The sequence below is a fragment of the Hyaena hyaena genome, unplaced genomic scaffold, assembly GCF_003009895.1.
Source record: "Hyaena hyaena isolate Hyena2069 unplaced genomic scaffold, ASM300989v1 scaffold_260, whole genome shotgun sequence".
NCBI lineage: Eukaryota > Metazoa > Chordata > Mammalia > Carnivora > Hyaenidae > Hyaena > Hyaena hyaena.
The window spans coordinates 1145716-1165543 of NW_024080892.1; the positions used below are offsets into that span (position 1 = coordinate 1145716).

The window sequence follows — 19828 nt, forward strand, 5'->3', positions numbered from 1 at the left end:
CAACAAGGCCCTGTGCTCCTAGGACGATAGGAGGAATACAGGGAATGAGACCATCTCCGCTGTCTTTTCTCCTAGTTTAAGTGTCAGGGCTCTCACTGGGGAATGACACTCACAAGGCGACAGCCCCTTTTTACAAAGCTGAAACCTGACCAGTGACTTTCAAGTAGTTTATCAACCACAGGGCGCAGAACACGGCCGCACAACCGAGAGGAGAAGGGGCTGCGGGTGAGCTTTCCCAGGAAAGGCCGGCTGAGGGGTCCCGCTTCCCGCCGCGAGCTCCTCCCTGCTCAGCCGCAGCCGCGACGTCCCCCAGTGTCATGCCACCTGGCGACTCGAATGTGGCCGAGTCGTACTCGGCCGTACACTCTTCCCAGAGAGTGCGAGGGACGCCTTCGGAGCACCCGGGCATCCCTAGGAGGCAGGCGCCGGAGCAGTGCCCGGGGGCGCAGGGAACGCGCCGCGGCCGCGCTCCCGAGACACGCCGCGCAGGTGCTCCAGCTCCCGGCGGGGCCGAGCGGCGCGCTCAGAGCACAAAAGGTTGCAGCCGCGCGGAGGGGGGGGTTGCAGCCGTGCGGGAGAGGGAGCGGGGGGGAGAGCGGCGGGAGGTTGCACTTGGCCTCGGCCTGCCGCGTTCCCCTCGAGGTCCGCCCGGCCGCGAAACCGTAAGTGCCCCACGCAGGAAAAGACTAACTTCACCAAATCAAGAGAGACGAATTTTTTAAAGTGTCAAAAAAATCTGTCCAAACATAAGGGCTCCTTCTCATTAGCGGCTACCTTGTCACTGCAGGATCAACTTTCTAGTCCAGTCCTCTAAGTGAAAGAACACGAGTCATTTGAAACTTTCCGCTAAATACCCAATTTCCGAAAGGGCAGCCGCTGCGGCTCGGGGCGGGAAGGTCTCGGCCGGGGCCGTGGGGGCCGGCGCCCCGGGCGCATCCTGCTCGGTGGTTCACTGCCGACGCCTTTGCTCCCCAGGAGGAGCAAATAAGCCAAGGGAACAGCCCCCGAGGCCTCGCGGCCCTGCTCCGAGGACCCCTCCGGTGTGAGTCACTGAGAGCTTCTCGGGTCACAGACGCCCAGAGGATAAACTGTCTCGTTTAGATTCCCCCGCCGAGCAGTGACCGGCTGCGGGACCTGGGCGGGGCGGGGCGCGCGGCGCACCGCGGGGGGCCGGGTCGCCCAAGCCCGGGACGGCCGAGCGGCGGCCGTGGGGCTCGCGGGGAGGGGGAGGGGAGCGCGCGGCGGGCGGCCAACGCCTGGCCGCGCGCACTCGGCGCCGGGGGGCGCCCTTCCCCGCTCGTTCGCGTCCGGGTTCCGCCCCCCGCCTCCGCCTGCGCCCTCAGAGAGCCACTGGACGCGCCACCAGACACGCCCGCCAGTGGGGCTTCGCTGAGCGTCCTCCCTCTGTCTCCGTGCGGCGAGCGGTCCGCCGGCCCGCGCGTGCGCCCCGGCCGACGGCCGGACCCCGCGGCGAGAGGGAGAGCGCACGGAACCGAGCGGCGCGGAGGCGGGGCCGTCTGCCCGAGCCGCGCGGAGCCTCGGGACAATGGGGCCGCGGCGGCTGCTGCTCGTCGCCGCGGGTCTCAGTCTGTGCGGCCCCCTGCTGTCGGCCCGCACCCGAGGCCGCAAGCAAGGTGAGAGCTTCCCCGGTTATTCGCTCCCTGCTCCTTGTGGGCCCCTGCAGCCAGGGCCCCCGCGGGCATGGAGCGGGCGGGAGAGGGGGCCAAATGGGGTACAGGCTGCGCCTTCCCCTCGACGGCGGTGCCCCTGGCCGCACCCTTTGTCTCAGGTCGCTCCAGAAGCCAAGCAGGTATTTGAGCCGAGATCCACAGTCTCCCCTAGTCGGATCCAGGCGGGGATTATGAGTCATGCCCCTTTGGACCTGATTTCGGAAGATGCAGCCTTCTGGAGACGTGGTTGGTGTTGAATAGGGAGGGGGAAGAAGTGGTCAGGTTTTCCTGGGGAAACCGGAGGCCCCCGGCCCCTCGTTGCTTTTGTGGTCACTGTGTGACCTGTTTCTCCCAGGACCACCCCAAAAAGAACGGGTCTCAAGTTGCTCCACCAGTCAGCGTTCTGGCCTTTTCAACATAAAGTGGAGCCGAAGTTTTGTTTTGCTAGAATTTTCTTGCACGTTTTGCGGCGAGGAAAATGGTGTAGAGAAAAGCTCAGTACTGGGGACATTTAGTAGAAAATCAATACCAGCAGCTTCTGACACGGGCCTTGTGTACGGGGAGGTGCTCGTGGTGCAGACTGTAGGGTGATCACAGGATAGCCACAGGATGGCAGTGGCTGGCGTCCGTGATGGTGTGGCTGGCGTCGGTGATGGTGGAGGCGGCTGGGAGGTTTTGTTACCTAGAACCCAGTCTTCCAAGTGAGCTGAGGAAAGAGAGATTCCCTCCCCAGATCCTGGCTCCCTTTGACACTATGCGAATTCAGTATTTCTGTTTCTGGCGTGCTGCAAGGAGGAGGTTGCTCACCTAGAATACAGTTCTCACCATTGGTGTGTATTCTTAAGTATCTGGCTACTTGACCAATTAAATGTCCAAGCACTCCCTCCCCTCGAGAAAAAGCAGAACGGAGAAGTTTGTTTTTAACTGGTAAAGACTCGAGTTTGAAGCTGAGGGGGGAAAATGTTTCGATTTCGTTATAGATCGTACTTTGTAAGCTTTTTGCCCCCCCCCCTTTTTTTATCCATGTAGAAACAGATTCTAGCTGGCTTTCTTCTGGGTGACAGATTGTGTACTTGACATTGGTTTCACGCTGGAACCTAGTGTAGATGCGTCTAGAAAAAGGGGTGGCAGGGGTGCCTGGATGGTTCAGTTGGTTGAGCATGCTACTCTTGGTTTAGGCTCAAGTCATGATCCTAGGGTTGTGTGATTGTGCCTTTGTTAAGGCTCCTTGTTGACAGCATGGAGCTTGCTTGGGATTCTCTCTCTCCCTCTCTCTCTCTCTTTGCCCCTCCCCTGCTCGAGTTCTCTCTCTCAAACAAATCTAAAAAAAAAAAAAAGAGTAAGGTGCAAAGAGATAGTGTTTTCTCTGCTCTCCGTCTTTGCTCAGGGTGAGTGTGGACATGGTGCTTTTGGGAAAAGTAGAAGCTTCAGCTGGGGCCCAGTTTTGCAGAAGCTAGGAGGCTGCTGGTGTTATCTCCTGGGGTGTTTGAGGAAACATGGAGAACTGAAAACTGTGTGATGTTACTTTTGCTGCATTCTGTGACTTTGTAATTTTGTTGGGGGCAAGTTTCTTGATAATACAAATTGTTGTTTGAGATTTGGATGGTGGGGTCAGGGACAAGTTGATACAAGCACAGTTCAGCCATAGTCACCTTTCCTCACAGTGGCCTCAGGGGAAGATTCCTGGCCTCTGTCAGGGAGTAAAGTTAAGGCTGCTCTTTGTGCTCTGCTTTCTTCCTCATTAACTGAGAAAGTGCATGATAAGAGGGGTAAGCGAGTGTAGATGGATAACTGAACACACGCACTGGCTAATTTGTCTACACTGGATTCTGGAACCACTTGGGGAGGTAAGGAAGAAAGGACGCTGAGGGAGGAAAAGGAACACGTGCAAAGTGTCCTGTTCCGTATCAGACCCTGGGCGGGAGGTGTTTGCACTTCCGAGTATCTTGATTTCACCCTCTCAGAACACATGGTCAAGACAGATGTTTATCTCCTATTGCCATTCTGAAACTAAGGCTCAGCGGCAGAATACCGAAATTCCAAACGGGGGAGGGGGCCTGCGGGAGGGGGCCTGCATGCAGGAAATAAGTGGGGCCTTGTCTTTAAAGAGTTTAAATCACTAATAAAATCAACTAAAAATAGGCCTGCTTTTTCTTATCACAGTTCACAGGCAGCTCTAAAGAGTATCTGTCATAACCAGCTGTATGCAACCGGAGGAACTGTAAGACCCCAGGCACTGGCAGGCCCTCCAGGCTGGCCCTGCCTACCAATTTGAGCTTTCCTGAAGCTCCCGAGACTTGGCATTTCCTGCATTGTCACTATGTGGGTATCTCATCTCTCCAGTTAAGATCATAAACTTCTATGTATCCCCAGGGAATCTAGAACCAATGTTCACTTAGCCGACATTTATTGAGGAATTTCTTAAGTTCATTAACTAGTTTACTTTCCTTTGTCCCCGCGATGTAAGTGACATGACTGGCCTTGATCGGAGAGGGCCAATATCCAAGGGGTGACGTGTGTAAATTTTATAAAGCTCTGGAGGGTGAAAGGGTTCAAGAGTAGCTAATGGTGACTGTGGCAGAGAGGGGTTGATTGGGCTGGAGATTCCACATGCTGCCCAGGTGCCCAGAGGGTCAAGCCCAACTCCTTAGCATAGAGTGAGGTACCCCTCCCCTTGCAGGAGAGGTCCCCAGCCTCTCTCCAGCCTCCTCTGTTACATAACCTGTTATATTATCGATATTTCGTCCAGCGCCACCCTTCACTTCCTCCTCCAAGGAGCTCCGCTTTCTCCGGCTTCTGTCCCCCTGCCACTCCCTCTTGCCAACATGCCCTCCCTTACACCCCACATTTTCACATTTAATTGAAAACAACTACTCTAAGGTGCCTGGGTGGCTCCGTCAGGTAAGTGTCTGACTTTGGCTCGGGTCATGATCTCACAGTTCTTCAGTTCGAGCCCCGTGTTGAGCTCTGTGCTGATCCTCAGAGCCTGGACCCTCAGAGCCTGGAGCCTGCTTCGGATTCTGTGTCTCAGTCTCTCTCTGCCCCTCCCCCACTCACACTCTGTTTCTCTCTCTCTCTCTCTCTCTCAAAAATAAACACTAAAAAAAAAAAAAAAACCAGCTACTCTGTAGGAAGTACCTACTACAGCAACAGCTTGCTTAAGTACATACACTTTCTTGTTTATTCCTCATGACAGTCCTTTGAGTAGATGTCATCCTCATTTTACAGGTAGGTAAACAGACCCCCAGATGATTAAGTCACCAGTCTAGCAAAGAGTAGATCTGGTATTTGACTACAGGCCTGTCTTTCCTAAGTGCAGGCTTTCTCTGTCCCCCACCCCACCCCCCATAGAGAGGAAGCCGTCCACACCCCCTGTAGAGAAGAGTAACTCTCCTGTGTTCTCCAGAAACCCTAAAGAGCAAAGTCTGCACCCCATTGGTCTGTAGCCCAGGCCTAGCACATGGAGGGGAACATTTATGCCTGGGTTGTGGTATCTTGCCATTTACTTTTGCAAAGCATGATAAGACAGCCCATAAATGCATCCCTACTCATGAATATGCTGATTAGCTGGCTATTACTGAGAGACTTAAGCCTAAATAAAAGGCACAAAACTGGACAACGATTCTGCCCTAAGCAGGCCAGAAACCTCTATAAAGCCTGAAAGCCAACTTTCTTATGAAATAGCAAGAAGTTGATTTCTACTCTAATATCTACCTTAATTAATTTCTTCCTTCTCTCTCTCTCTCCTTCCCTCCTTTACTTTTTTCATCCCCTATGCCTTTGACTTTATTTTTATAGAACATATAGAGATAATAGGTTCCTCCCTAAATTAGTCCACTCTTCCTTTGTGTGAGGGAATGTTTTTGAGGCGTGGGGGCCCTTTCTCAGGAATAGTCTCATGTCCTCTCTGCTGGGTGCCTTTCCACCTCTCTCTCCTTCTTTCTAATTCAGTATTTCTCAGCCCTTTATGTCTAAATGGATTGGTGTGCTGTGAACCCTAACTTGCACTTTCTCAGCAGCTCTGAATTTGCTCCTTTTCCAAAGTGCTTCTGGCCAGCTGTCCCGGTGCCCTCTCTGCCCCTTCCCCCTCCCTCACTTGGTTTATCTTTGTCCTTGTCACCCTCACACTGGAACTCAGCTGAGCCTTAAGTGAGTGGAGTTACTCAGAAACAATGGAGTCCCTGGGACCCTGGGTTTCTAATCATCCCCGCTCTCCTCTGTTTAGACACATCCCTCTTTTCCCTCAGAACTCCCATTTTCTTTCTGTCCTGAATTTTTTAATTGAGGCAAAATTTACAGAGTATTAAATTAACCCCTTTAAAGTATATAGTTTAGAGGTGCCTGGGTAGCTCAGTAGGTTAAGCCTCCAGTTCTTGATTTCAGCTCAGGTCATGATCCCCCAAATTGAGCTCTGCGCTGACAGTGGGGAGGATTCTCTCTCCTCTCTTTGAAAATAAGTAAACATTTTAAGAGCTGATAAAGCACTTAGTTAAGTGGTATTCAGTATATTTACAATGTTGTATAACCACCACTTCTGTCTACTTCCAAAATATTTTCATCACCCCAAAACAATTCCTTGAACCCCTTAAGCCCCCATTCTCCCCCCAGCCCCTGGCAACCACAGATTTGCTTTTTGTCTGTATGAGTTTACCTCTGCTCTGCATTTCTTTTTTTTAAGATTTTATTTTTTTAATGTTTTTATTTATTTTTGAGAGAGATGCAGAGCAAGTGAGAGATGGGCAGAAAGAGAGAGGGAGACACAGAATAGGAAGCAGGCTCCAGGCTGTGAGCTGTCAGCACAGAGCCCAATGTGGGGCTAGAACTCACGAGCCATGAGATCATGACCTGAGCTGAAGCCAGATGCTCAACCAACTGAGCCACCCAGGTGCCCCGATTTTATTTTACTTTTTAAATAATCTCTGCACCCTACTTGGGGCTTGACTTCATAACCCAAGGTCAAGAGTCACAAGCTCCACCAACTGAGCCAGCCGGGCAGCCCTCTTCTCTGCATTTTGTATAAATCGTATCATACAGTGTATGTATGGAGCCTTTTGGCTCTGGAGGACTCCCCTTTCACTAGTTATCATGAGTGTGCAGGCTCTCCCCGTGCTGTGCGTACTTAGGAAAACATTCAGGAGGAGTCCGAGGAACCATAGGCTTGGTTTATTTTTTGCTATGATCCTGGTTTTGGTTTCAACATTCAGAAATTTGTTTCTTTCCCTATTTTCAGGGTTTTTTTTTTTTTTCATTCTGCCTTTTATCCTCTCTTGCTTATACCCAGAATTGTCAGAGCAAATAGCTCTCCCTGTGGGCCGAGACTATTTTTTCTGGCTATGAGCTTCCAGTTCCTCCAAACAACCTCTCTCCCACGCTGATCCTGTGACGGAATTTGCAGAAACCCACGGAAGTTATAGCCTCCTTTTTCTCTAGCCCAAGGCATCCAGTGACGTTTTGTCACCTAAAGGCCATTATGGGCCTTTGTGGATTCTTTATTTACTTTCAAAAGAACCAACCTTTTGAAATAACAGGAATAACCTGTAATTTGCACTTGAAAACAAATTTATTTCATTTTAAGAAAGACATGATGTAATCTGTATTTCAAGTCCATGATGAATTAGAAGTCAGGTACTACAGTATTGTACAATAGCGTTTTCCAGTATTTCCTTTTTTTGCTAACAGTAAGAAATATACTTTCCATTGTGACACAGCAATTGTGTGTGTCTGCAGTAAAGATGTATGGGCAGTTGTGTCTACACAGACATAAAATAAAAGTTCTACCGAACTTTACTCACCTTTACCTTGTGCTATGAAGTCCTGTGTTCTCTATACTATTCTACCCTTTTTATGCTTGTTCAGCCTTGTAAATTGATTTCATAACCATAATCGAGTCTTCACCATCATTTAAAGCATAGTGTAGCAGGCGCAGTGAACTGTCCCATGGTTAGCAGGATTGACAACCTTACTTGCTTTGTGAGAAGAGTTCGCTTTCCACGAAGTGCTGTTCATGATCGTTTCTCTCACAGTCTAGAATCCACTTTGACTTCAGGTTTACAAACTGCAGTAGGACCTGGGTGGGGTCGGGGACAGAGACAGCTTGGTACCAGGAGGAACTGCTGAGTATTAACATCCTTTACAGTGAATTAGGTTTTCACTTGAGCTTGTTGTTACAGAGACCCGCGTTCCCAGGACACGGAGCTCAGGGCTTCTAACTTGTGTGACTAAACAGGCTTGTTTGACGAAATGAGAAGAGCCAGGAAATCCAAATGGTTCCCAGAGAGGCCGGCTAGCGCCCTAACCCCACACTGCAGGCCCTGGCCTCCAGGAGGGCCCCAGGACCGCACTTCTCTTCTGTCTTCTTTGTGCCTCCTTTAGCCTCAAGTGCCCAGACATCGAAACTGTCTGGTTGCTTTTATCTTACATTCCTCGGTACCTCCTGTCCCAGCTTCCTCTTAAGTTTGCTCTCCTGTGCTTCCAGGGGAGTCCCTGCTCCGGGATGTGAGGTAGGAGGGAAGCAGCCTCTGATCCTGGCAACCTTTTCTTAACCTTGCAGTCAGTGTTCACCTCATTCTACAGTTAATTCCAGTTTTCCCAGAACAGAGGTCTTTGTTCACTTACTGGTTTTGCTTCTGCCCTATCTTGAACACTGTTTTAAAGATGGGTTTTTCTGGGGCACCTGGGTGGCTCAGTTGGTTGGGCGTCAGACTTCGGTTCAGGTCATGATCTCACAGTTTGTGAGTTCAAGCTCCGCGTCAGGCTCTGGACACGACCTGAAGCCTGCTTTGGATTCTGTGCCTTCCTCTCTCTCCCTCTCTCCCTCTCTCCCTCTCTCTCTCTCTCTGTCCCTTCTCTGCTCACACTCTGTCTCTCTCTTTTTCAAAAATAAGCATTTTTAAAAATTTTTGTTGAAGAAAAAAAGAGATTGGTTTTTCTGTTTTGTCCTTGAACGTCTCTGTACTACAACTGATGCGTCTGTGAGGACTAGGTTGTTAGCATGTGATTGGTGTGTAGCCAGGGTCAGCAGGACTTCTGAATTGCCAAGCAGTAATCAAGAGCATCATCAACTTCAGTTACGTATTCACCTGGTCACGTACCGTCCACTGTGGTTACAAGGAAGGGCAGATTCATTTGTTTGGTGAAAAGGTTAGAGGAAAATAATTGTATTATTTTAGGACTAGGTCATGAATCTCAAATCTTTTATTTTTTTTTATGAATTTGTTTATTTTGAGAGAGAGAGAGAGAGCACAAGTAGGGGAGGAACAGAGAGAAAGAGAGACAGAGAGAGAAAGAATCCCAAGCAGGCTCCACACTGTCAGCAAAGAGCCCCATGTGGGACTTGAGCTCACCAACAGCAGGATCATGACCTGAGCCTAAATCGAGTCAGCCGCTTAACCTAAGGGACCACCTAGGCGCCCCTGAGGTCTTTTAAAGAGACAGGGTAATTAATGTGGTATGGTTCAAAGGGTATGAGTTTGGAGCCAGGAAGATCTAAGTTCAAATCCTGGGCCCTCTACTTCCTGTGTGACTTTGAACTAGTTACTTAGCCTATCTGTGCCTCTGCATGTTGTCCATGAAACAAGGATTATAATACTTATCTTGTAGGAATGTTAGAGTTACAGGAGGTAAGTTATGAAGTACCTAGCACATAGTAGGTGTTCAACAAATGTTACGTGCTTTTCATAACAATTCCTCCATATTCTAGAAAAGCCTTTGAGGAGTTGGTATCATATGAATTCATTAAATGTAAAACTATGTTCATTTAAACATTCATGAAATTTTTTCCCTTCAAGACTAAAACAAAAAAAAAACACAAGCAAGAACCCTTGTCCTTAGCTTTTGGAGCAAGTAATTATGCATACAATATTTGTTGTTGTTTCTTTTTAATTCTTTATTATGAAAACTTTCAAACATACCCAGAAGTGAACAGTGTAATTATTCCCCATATTTCATTTTATCTACACCTCACTTTTCTTCCTCCCTAACTGGACAGTTTTAAAGCAAATCCCAGACATGTGTATCATTTCATCCATAAACACATTGACATATATCCTCAGAGATAAGAACTCTTTTTTTTATGTATAACCATAATACCATTACATAACCTAAAAAAATGAATATCAACTTTTTTATATCATACACTATTCAGTTAGCATTCATATTCTGCTGTCTCTTAAATGCCTCTTTACAGTTGGTTTATTTGAATCAGGATCAAACAAGGCCAACCATTGCATTTGGTTGGTACATCTCTTAAATCTCTTTTACTCTGTAACTGTTTCCCATCTCCTCCTTTTTCACGGCTGTTTATTTTTCAAAGACACTGGGTCATTGTCGTGGAGTCTCCCCTGCCCACTGGACCCAGCCGGCTGTGTCACGTAGGGTTGGTTGTTCAGCACATGCCTGTCAGTCATCTGTATTTTCTGTCATGTGGTAGGTACATCAGCAGGCTTGATCAGACTCGGGTTTGGATTTTTGCAAGACTAAATCAGCACCGCTCCTGTGTACTTCTGATGCATCTCAAGATTGCCTCTCTTTCTGTGATCTTAAGATTACTCAGTAGAAATAAATAAATAAAAATTAAATCTTAAAAAAAAAAAAGGTGACTCAGCCAATTGAGGCATTTTCTGCTTGCTCCAGCTGTTCTGAAGTTTTCTATTCACCTCTTATCTAGTGGTTTTAGTGACCACTACTGATTAGACTAAGTCCCTTATTTCACCAAGAGCTTCCAAATAGTGCTTCCCTAAATCTGTTATTGTAGCTGCTTTTGTGAGCTGGAATTATTTTATAAAGAAGAACCTTCTCTAATTGACTGTTTTGTTTCCCTGAAATATAACTTATGTAGAAAAGGCAGGATAAATGCTTGAAACTTGGTTTTATTTACCAGTTTTCATATGGAGTCCCCTCATTCCCTCCAGAGGTGACCAAAAAGGTTTCATTTTCCTTTGGGTATCATTACGAACTCAGGGATCTTAACGTATATGACATGTTTCAGATGTTTTATGTCACCCTTGTCGTCATTCTTTTGGTAATCAGTTGTTACACCTTGGCCAGTGGGAGCCTAGACTCCAGAGTCTAACCTGACCCTGCCATTCTTCCAAGATAGTCAAGGCTCGTCTTGTATATTTCCTACTCCAGGTCTGGAACTAGCCATTTCTTTCAAGAGCACTGGTTCTTCGCATTGGAAAATGGTGTGTATTTGCATTTGAGGCAGTGGAGTCTTGTAATAATTTTGCTGTTTGTCATTTGATGGAATTAATAGGTTTCTGTTAATTTTCCATCATCTTTTTCTCTACTCCTCTTTAGTCTGGTGTTGTCTCACTTGTGGAGAAGTGCAGGGTATAACTGTTCTACTCAGTGTGGGAATGTGGGCAAGGCCCTAGGACTTCTGCTTTGCTAATTTCTCTGAAGCAAAAGCCCTGTAGGGCAGAGCTCTCAGTCAGAGCCAAGGCTGGTGCTTCAGCGGAGCTGCATGGTATAAATCCCAGGGTCCCAAGACCGATAACGCATCTAGTCACCACTCTGCTTCCAGGTTGGATCTCATCAAAGATAGAAGAAGCATTGCCTCCCTTTGTCATTTTTAGAATTCTCCAGAGTTAGAAAGTCCATATTTAAGCACTTAAGCGGTGTGCTATATTGAACCACAAAACAACTCTAGGGTCATTTCAGAGAAACCTAAACTGCGGGAAACTTAGCAAGAAGTATGAGAACTGATTTTAGGACCTGAGCTGCTTTTTGTGTATATTTGAAACTATAGCTTAACAGCAAAACCACAGATGAATTCTGAGAGATTTTGGCAACTGAGAGGCGCTTTCTCCTTGACCTGTGAGCTGTGTCAGGATGGGAGGAAAAGGGAGATAGTCACACTTGAATTTCAGTCTGGGGGCTTTAGCTAGTTGGATATGTCTATTTATTCAGAATTGGTTTTTTGTTCTTTCTTTGATGCCGGTATATACTTAAATTAAAAAAAAAAAAATTTGACTGACATTTTTTAATTCTACAAAAGCCAAAATATCAAACTTATATAGCAAGAAAAGGTGACACCTTAAATAATGATATTTAATCAAGGGATTACACATTCCTCCTGGGCTCCAGCCTGTAAAAATTTCATGTTTTGGTGAGGATAATGTTTCTGTTATAAAAGCCATACTGCCTAAAAAAGCTTAGCCAGGAAAGAACTTTTTTAAAGGCAAATACTTAATGCCAAAGTAGTAAATATAGAGTAAACCCCAACGACAGTTTTATTTTCAGATGAAGGGATAGTATCTAAGAGGCTTAGTTCTAAGTGTGTAGTAATTTTCATATTATATCATTCCTCTAGGTAATGTCCGGATTCGTACCTGTCTGTGCAGGCCTTTCTGTGTGTACTTTGTCCCTCCATGCATGACAGAAGTGCTTAATGAGGCCAGGTTCCCAAACTGCAGAGGAAAATTGTGTTGTCTTAAGGTTCTTCAGAGTCAGCATTTTTTAGAGTTTTTTCCTTATTTATTTTGAGAGAGAGAGAGAAAGAGAGAGAATGAATCCCAAGCAGGTTCCGTACTGGCAGCATAGGGCCTGACACAGAGCTTGAAATCACGAACTGTGAGATCAAGACCTGAGCCATAAATGAGAGTCGGAAGCTTACCCGACTGAGCCACCCAGGCAACCCTGGGTCAGCATTTTTAAGGACACTTATCTTTGTGGTATTATAATGCCAGAAATCATTCATTCTTTGCCTTCAGCTCCGGCACATTCAGTACGACCTCCAAGGCAGCCTCACATCCCACATGGGCTGTCCTTATGGGTGTCAGGCCTCCACATGACTGGGTCAGTGTGCACGCAGAGTAAGTTAGATGCATCACAATGGGAAGAAAGTTAGACTTCTAGAAAAGGCTGTGAATTTGAAATTTGATATACAGCTCTGAATGGTGGGGCTATATACTTTACAGCCTGTTCATGTTCCTCATCATCCTGAAAAATTAAATACTGCTAAACAGGGAAGAGGTGCATAGATTCCATTTTAATTTAAAATAATTGAGAGTAGGGGCATGTGGGTGGCTCAGTCACTTAAGCCTCCAACTCATGATTTTGGCTCAGGTCGTGACCTCACAGTTTGTGGGATTGAGCCCCACATCAGGTTCTGTGCTGGCAGTGCCGAACCTGCTTGGGATTCTCTCTCCCTCTCTCTCTGCTAGTTTCCTTCCATGTGTGCACGTTCTCTCTCTCTCTCTCTCTCTCTCTCTCTCAAAATAAATAAATAAACTCTAAAAATAAATAAATGAAAGTGAGCAAATAATTGAGTCTAAAAGCAAGCTGCCCTGAAGTCAAAGGAGGATGATATTAACTTCTTACATGGATTCATATTTATAGTTTACAAAGTCAGCATATGTCCTACTTCACATGGCATTCACCTGACTCCAGATTTGTAGGCCAGACAGGTGTTGGAATCCCATTTATGGATTCTGAGACTGAGTTCAGAAAGGTTAAGTGACTCCTGACAGAGTCAACATTAGAACGCAAATCTGGGATTAAAAGCCAATTTAAGGAGCACCTACTATGTGCAGGGCACTGGAGACTCAGAAATTAATAGGAATGGTTTCTTACCCTTGAGGAACAATCAAGACATACGTGTTTTTTCAGAAGCTCATCACTGGAGACATTTGTCCTTCCCGGTGACAGATGTCCTGCTAGGCCACTCAGGACACCCTCAGGAGCCCACTTAGGACCTTGCTGAGGTAACCTCACCTCAACCTTTCACCTCCAGGCTCTGTTCTACTCTAGCCTTGCTCCTTGTATTGGAAATAGATGCCAATTGATTGTACTTTATTTTATAGTTCTAGAATTTCCATTGGTGGATTTCTTCGCTAATAGTTCCTATTTTTTCATTCATTTCAATGAAATAAATCTCCCTTTGTTCATTGCAACACACCCTTTAAAATCCTTGTCTGCTAAGTCCAACATCAGCATCATCTTGGGATTGGTTTCCACTGATGATCTTTTTTCTTAAAGACTGCGTCACATTTGTCTGATTCTTACTGTATCAAATGATTTTGGATTCTATCCTGGACATTACCATTCTACAGACTTGAGATTTTGTTTTATTTCTCCAAAGAAGTGTGGTGTTCCTGCTTTAGCAGGCAATAAATTTAGTTGGGCTCAAACTGCAAACTCTCCATCCTGAGCAAAAACATCACTTCGATTCTTCTGTCTTTAGCAGGGCTGCTTTGCATGCTTCTATGTGTGTGGGTCCAGAGTCAGCCGCAGGCTCAGGCAAATGCACATTGTAATTTAGGGCTCCCCTTTCTGACTTTTTTCCTTCCTAGAATTCTCTCCTCACTTTCCAGTAACTAGAGTTGCCCCAAACTCTGTCTTCTGGTCCTTCAGGCCAAAAACTGGGTTTTCTATCTTAGCTTTAGCTATCCTCTGTGCCATTGATTTTGGCCTTCCTCAAGCTAAACAAGAAAGTGAAGAAGACAAGAAAGTCACTGGGCACCGTCCTTTATTTCAAGATTCATTCCTCTTCTCCCCAGTACCACCTGATGAATCTAAATGCCTTCAGGTCATTGACTGGAGGGAAGGTCAAGAGTTTGTAATTTTTATCTAAGGGATGGTTGGGTCCGGTGGGACACTAACTCTTGTATTGCGTTATGCCTTTCTGTAAGCTTTTGTTTGCACAAAGAGTCCACCACTGAAAAATAAGAACAAAAGTTTGAAAATTCACTGTATTTTTCCAACTGCTAGTGAGATTTTAAATCTCTAACATCACTTCTCAGGGACCTGCATGTCCAACCTTTGCTGTGGACACTTTCAGTGATGGAGGCTTTGCCCTTCTTCCTCTGTGTTTTCCCTCCCCAGTTCTCAGCCTCCCAAGGCCCAACAAAGGTTCTTTGTCCAACTCTCCTCAATGGCAGAATTTTAGCCAAAGCTCTCCAGAAGAAAAAGCTGGTGGAATTCCAGCAAAGTGTTGTCATTCTTTGATGAACATTTTAAATGGATGCTTTTTGTGGAAGAGAATGATAAAAGGTGGACGTTTGCAACTGAGCCTTTATTTTGACTTCTGGTTGACACTCAGAAAAGCCTGATTAGCCTGGCATCTGCCTTGATGCATGTAGCATTCTGGAACTGAACTGAGGAAGGCCACCGGTCCAGAACATCTGCTACTCCACAGACCTGCTCAGGAAGGAGACAGGAGGATGTCCTAGGTGGTGCGCACCTTGTGGTTATATTAGAAGATGACCCAAAGGACTGTTGTTTGGGTCCAAATGTAATGAGACATTTGGGACATCCTACTGTGTAAACAAACTAAAGATAGTAGAGGAAAAGTACTGTCACATGGACAATGGCCATGGAAATGGGAGCCCTCAGTCCTACTCTGAATTGGCCCTGGCTCCATAGCTTAGGAAATCCCCTCACCTTCCTGCAGATGTTTCCATTGGGAAGGATGAGTTTCAAGGGGTCTGCAAACTAAATGGAAAAAATATACACATGAAGGCCTGTGGAGGAAAACGAAGTCATAGAGCCTGGGAGTGATTTGTTTATAGAGACAGCAGGTAGTATGGAAAAGAAGTCGCTACTTTTTTTTTTCACGTCAGGCACTCATCCTTTCCTGATGTCTTCAGAGTATATCTCCGAAAGCGTACCATTGCCCTCTGTCCTTCTGAAGAGCAGAGTTTTAAGTGTTTCCTTGTGCCAACAAAAAGTGCTGTACAGTATTTTGAGTTAGCTAATTCCCTGATAAGATCTGTAACCCATTTGTGCATTATTTGCTCTTTACCACCCAGTCTCCTAGTAAGAACACAAAAAATAGGGGCGCCTGGGTGGCTCAGTCGGTTGAGCGTCCGACTTCGGCTCAGGTCATGATCTCACAGTTCATGGGTTCGAGCCCCGCGTCGGGCTCCGTGCTGACAGCCCAGAGCCTGGAGCCTGTTTCAGATTCTGTCTCCCTCTCTCTCTGACCCTCCCCTGCTCACGCTGTCTCTCTCTCAGAAATAAATAAAACATTTTTAAAAAAACACACACACAAAAAATAAAAGTAAAATGTAATCTCTAATTTGCCTATTTAATTTGTTCTCTCTGTCTGTCTCTTTCTTTTTTAAGAGTCAAAAGCAACCAATGCTACTGTGGGTGCCCGGTCATTTTTTTTCAAGAATACCAACGACAGATATGAACCATTCCCAGTGGAGGACGATGAGGAGAAAAATGGAATTGGGTTCCCTGAAGACAGATTAAGCTTTGTTAACAGAAGCCGTCCTCTTCAAAAACTGCCCCATCCGTCCATCTCGAAAGAGACCTCAGAATATCTGACCAGCGCCTGGCTGACGCTTTTTATCCCCTCCGTCTATACTGGCGTGTTCATCATAAGCCTTCCTCTGAATGTCATGGCCATCCTTGTGTTCATCCTGAGGATGAAGATCAAGAAGCCTGCCGTGGTGTACATGTTACATCTGGCCATGGCGGACGTGCTCTTTGTGTTAGTACTTCCGTTCAAGATCAGCTACTACTTCTCCGGCAGTGATTGGAAATTTGGGTCCGAGATGTGTCGCTTCGTCACAGCAGCATTTTACTGTAACATGTACGCCTCCATCATGCTCATGACAGTTATTAGCATTGACCGGTTTCTGGCTGTGGTGTACCCCATCCAGTCCCTCTCCTGGCGCACGCTGGGAAGGGCCTCCTTCATTTGTCTGGCCATTTGGGCTATGGCCATCGCCGGGGTGGTGCCTCTCCTCCTCAAGGAGCAAACCAGCCAGGTGCTGGGGCTCAACGTAACCACCTGCCATGATGTGCTCGATAAAACCCTGCTGGAAGGCTATTATGCCTATTACTTCTCAGCCTTTTCTGCTGTCTTCTTCTTTGTACCACTAATCATTTCCACAGTCTGTTATGTGTCTATCATTCGATGCCTTAGCTCCTCCACTGTTGCCAACCGGAGCAAGAAGTCCCGGGCTTTGTTCCTGTCGCTTGCTGTTTTCTGCATCTTCATCATTTGCTTTGGACCCACCAACATCCTCCTGATTGTGCATTACTCATTCCTTTCCCAAGATTCCACGGCAGAGGCTGCCTACTTTGCCTATCTGCTGTGCGTCTGTGTCAGCAGCCTAAGCTGTTGCATTGATCCCTTGATTTACTATTACGCTTCCTCCGAGTGCCAGAGGCACCTCTACAGTATCTTATGCTGCAGAGAAGGTTCTGATCCCAGCAGCTATAACAGCAGTGGTCAGTTGATGGCAAGTAAAATGGATACTTGCTCTAGTAACCTTAATAACAGCATATACAAAAAGCTCTTAACTTAGGAAAAGGGACTGCCAAGTTGACAAGAAAAGATTCAAAAAGTGAGTAACCTGAGGATTCTGTTAGTCCCTGCCAAAAAGGTATTTGCAGTCAAAGGCAACACATCTATAATTTGCATGCCTCTTTCTTATGAGAGCCATTAACTGTATCTATCAGTTATAGGAAAAGAAAAAAAGAACAGTGTTATTCCAAGAGATTATTGCCAGTGCTACGACAATAACTCATTTTTTGATATATTAAGGTGGCTTACTATATATGTGTGTGTGTGCGTGTGCATATATATGTGTGTGTGTGTGTGTGTATATATATATATATACACACACACACATATTTGTATCGTTTGGAGTGCAGTATAGAATAGGCACTTTGAAACCCTCTCTTTTTTTCCCCCAGAGATTAGAGGAAATAAGCCCTAATTTTCTGATTTAATGTGCAAAGTTCAGGTTGGTGGATGAACATCTTCAGATGGGATTCTGTGGTTTGGGCTTCTATAGCTTTGGCAAATACGCGTATTTTGAAATTGTTCAACAGCAGTGCTTAAGTTATTAAGGAATAAGACTTAGCACTATCTGTGTGTAAAAAAAGTTCTACTGTTTCTCATTTTAAACGTATCAAAGTTTGAATTCTTTAAATCATGAAAACAGATAATATGGGTAGCATTTTTGAAGTTTTCTGCTTTGTGTATAGAAAGCAAGAATGAGCATAGATCCCACGAGTGACCCTAGGTTGGCTTTCAAAGCAGGCTGCCCCAGATGGAGGACTCCAAGCAATAGATACAAAGCAGGACTGTTTCCGACACGGACTGGTCAGAAACCCTCCAGCTAAGCCCCCCAGAGATCCGAACCAGGACCACCACAGTGACTTTCTCCTGCAGTTCCCTCAAGGGTTGGCTATGAACTCTGTTGTTTATTAGAATTTGGCAAAGTGGGTTGTGCTGTCCCAGGAGATAATGACCATAAAAGACTTTTCTCTGCCCATTTTAAGAACATAGAAGGAAATCCCATTGACTTCCAGCAATTATCTCACAAGGACCATTCTCAGATGGAAGCACTCATGGAGCAAACATGAACACACGTTTTGTGCTCTGGTCACAGTGATGGGTGCCGGGCATACAGAGTTGACTACGACAGACCTGTCCTCAAGAAGAATGAAGTAGATCAGTACAGAGTGTGGGGTGTGTATGATAAGTAAATGTGTCCTTATCTAAAGAAGCTTTTTTAGCCTGATGTCACCAGGCAAATTTCATACAAGCAAGGACTGCCAGTTGAAGACCTTTGAACATTTGGGTTACTATTCGCTGTGGTCATAACTTGAGAGGAAAACATAACACAATACAGGAATTACATTTTTAAATAATAAATCCTCCATTCTTCATTGATTGGACACATTTATTTGCAAATATTTTCAAATTTAAATCAGAAATTTTTTAAAGAATCACTTATGCCAGTTTGACGAGAAGTAATAGAAGAAAATGAAACTGACTCGGAAATCAAGGAAAATAATTCTGTATTTTCCATTTACCTTTTTTCAAAGTTAATGAGATGATTTTAAAAGCATTTTTTAACCCCATGATTTGTATCAAGTACAGAAAACCCTCATGGATTTGACAAAATAATTTGAAAATTAGGTTGAAATGTATATATATATATATATTTTTTTTTATGGATCAGTGTTGGCCTTTTAAACAAACAAAAAATGTAAGAAAGTTTCAAGGCAAATGTTTACCTATTCAAAGAGCAAACTCTTTCCAAATGCCATAGACTAATTTACATAAAAGCATAATGTAAGTATAAGCTAACATTGATTTTATTTTTTTAGCATTGATTTTATTAACTTAGTTACTGTATTTTACCCAACTCAGTGGAGATCTACTTGTTTATTCAATCTGAAATATTAATATACCTCTGACTTTATATGACTATCATTACTATATTATCAGTCTGTACTTATATTATGTCATTGTTTTTATGTTCTCTCTTTTTAAAAAATGTACATAACCTATATTAATAAACATGAAAGTCTGCTTGGTAATTGTTTGGAATAAATTTTGAGTGTATCTCCCAGAGCCCTGGCAGGAAGGCCAGTGTTAGGGTTTAGCTAAAGTGTATTTAATGAAGAGGCAGCGTGCAGACAGGGTCAAGGGAATCAGCAGGGGCTGAGGAAGCACCCTGGTTGCTAGTGGTTCAGGGATGCCATTACCACCCCAGGGCTAAAGGGCGTGGAGGAAGGAATACTCTGACCTCTTTTCCCTCAACCCCCTGACCCCTCACTGGTGGTGCCTCCTGGTCTTGCTTCTGGTCTTAGCTGAAAGGTCAAGGGAACCTCGGTGGCCTCGTCCATAAAGGTCTGCTTCTTGGAGCCTGGAGAATGGATCTGGAAGAACAAAGGAATTGGATGATGAGCTTTCTGCTATCTTTTTTTTTTTTTTCTTAATTCCTTCTTAGGAAAATTGAAGGTTGTATCATTGAGCATATGTTCAGATTCCCAGGTTGTAGGCATCACAAACAGAATCTGTAGTTCATTCCTAGTGAAGACAGAAACAAATGAAGTGTCCGAGCCAGTAGGATATGTTGAAACCTCAAGGATTGCCCTTGAGTGACAGTCCTTTGCCATCTAATGCTCCTTGGAGCAGGGGACAAGGAGGCAGGAGGGGGAATTAAAAGCAAAATAGTAAGTATGTCTGGGAATTGAAAATCAATAAGAAAAATTCTAGTCACATATTTCTACATTCATCATCAACAGAAAAATTTTATTCAACCGAATAAGAATTCTGTTAACACACAATTTTTAAGTTAATATACGAGCCTAAGTTTCTGAGGCCAAGACGCTCTGCACATGCTTCAGGATTGGATAGATTTAGGTAGGTCCAGCTTGTGGCCACCAGATACAGGATCCCT

At 45.3% G+C, this 19828-nt stretch overlaps 1 protein-coding gene across 1 annotated transcript; it reads left to right on the top strand.

Annotated features, from left to right (window-relative positions):
* The first annotated feature begins 1325 nt into the window (after positions 1-1325).
* Positions 1326-18962, top strand: F2R (coagulation factor II thrombin receptor). The gene is made up of 2 exons (XM_039245569.1): positions 1326-1634; positions 15738-18962. The coding sequence occupies exons 1-2, from the start codon at positions 1547-1549 to the stop codon at positions 16931-16933; spliced, it is 1284 nt and encodes a 427-aa protein (XP_039101500.1). The 5' UTR covers positions 1326-1546; the 3' UTR covers positions 16934-18962.
* Positions 18963-19828: the final 866 nt, after the last annotated feature.

Coding starts and splice junctions, on each gene's coding strand:
- F2R (XM_039245569.1), top strand. CDS start 1,547: ATGGGGCCGCGGCGGCTGCTGCTCGTCGCCGCGGGTCTCAGTCTGTGC. Junction 1,635..15,737: donor CACCCGAGGCCGCAAGCAAG/GTGAGAGCTTCC, acceptor TTCTTTTTTAAG/AGTCAAAAGCAACCAATGCT.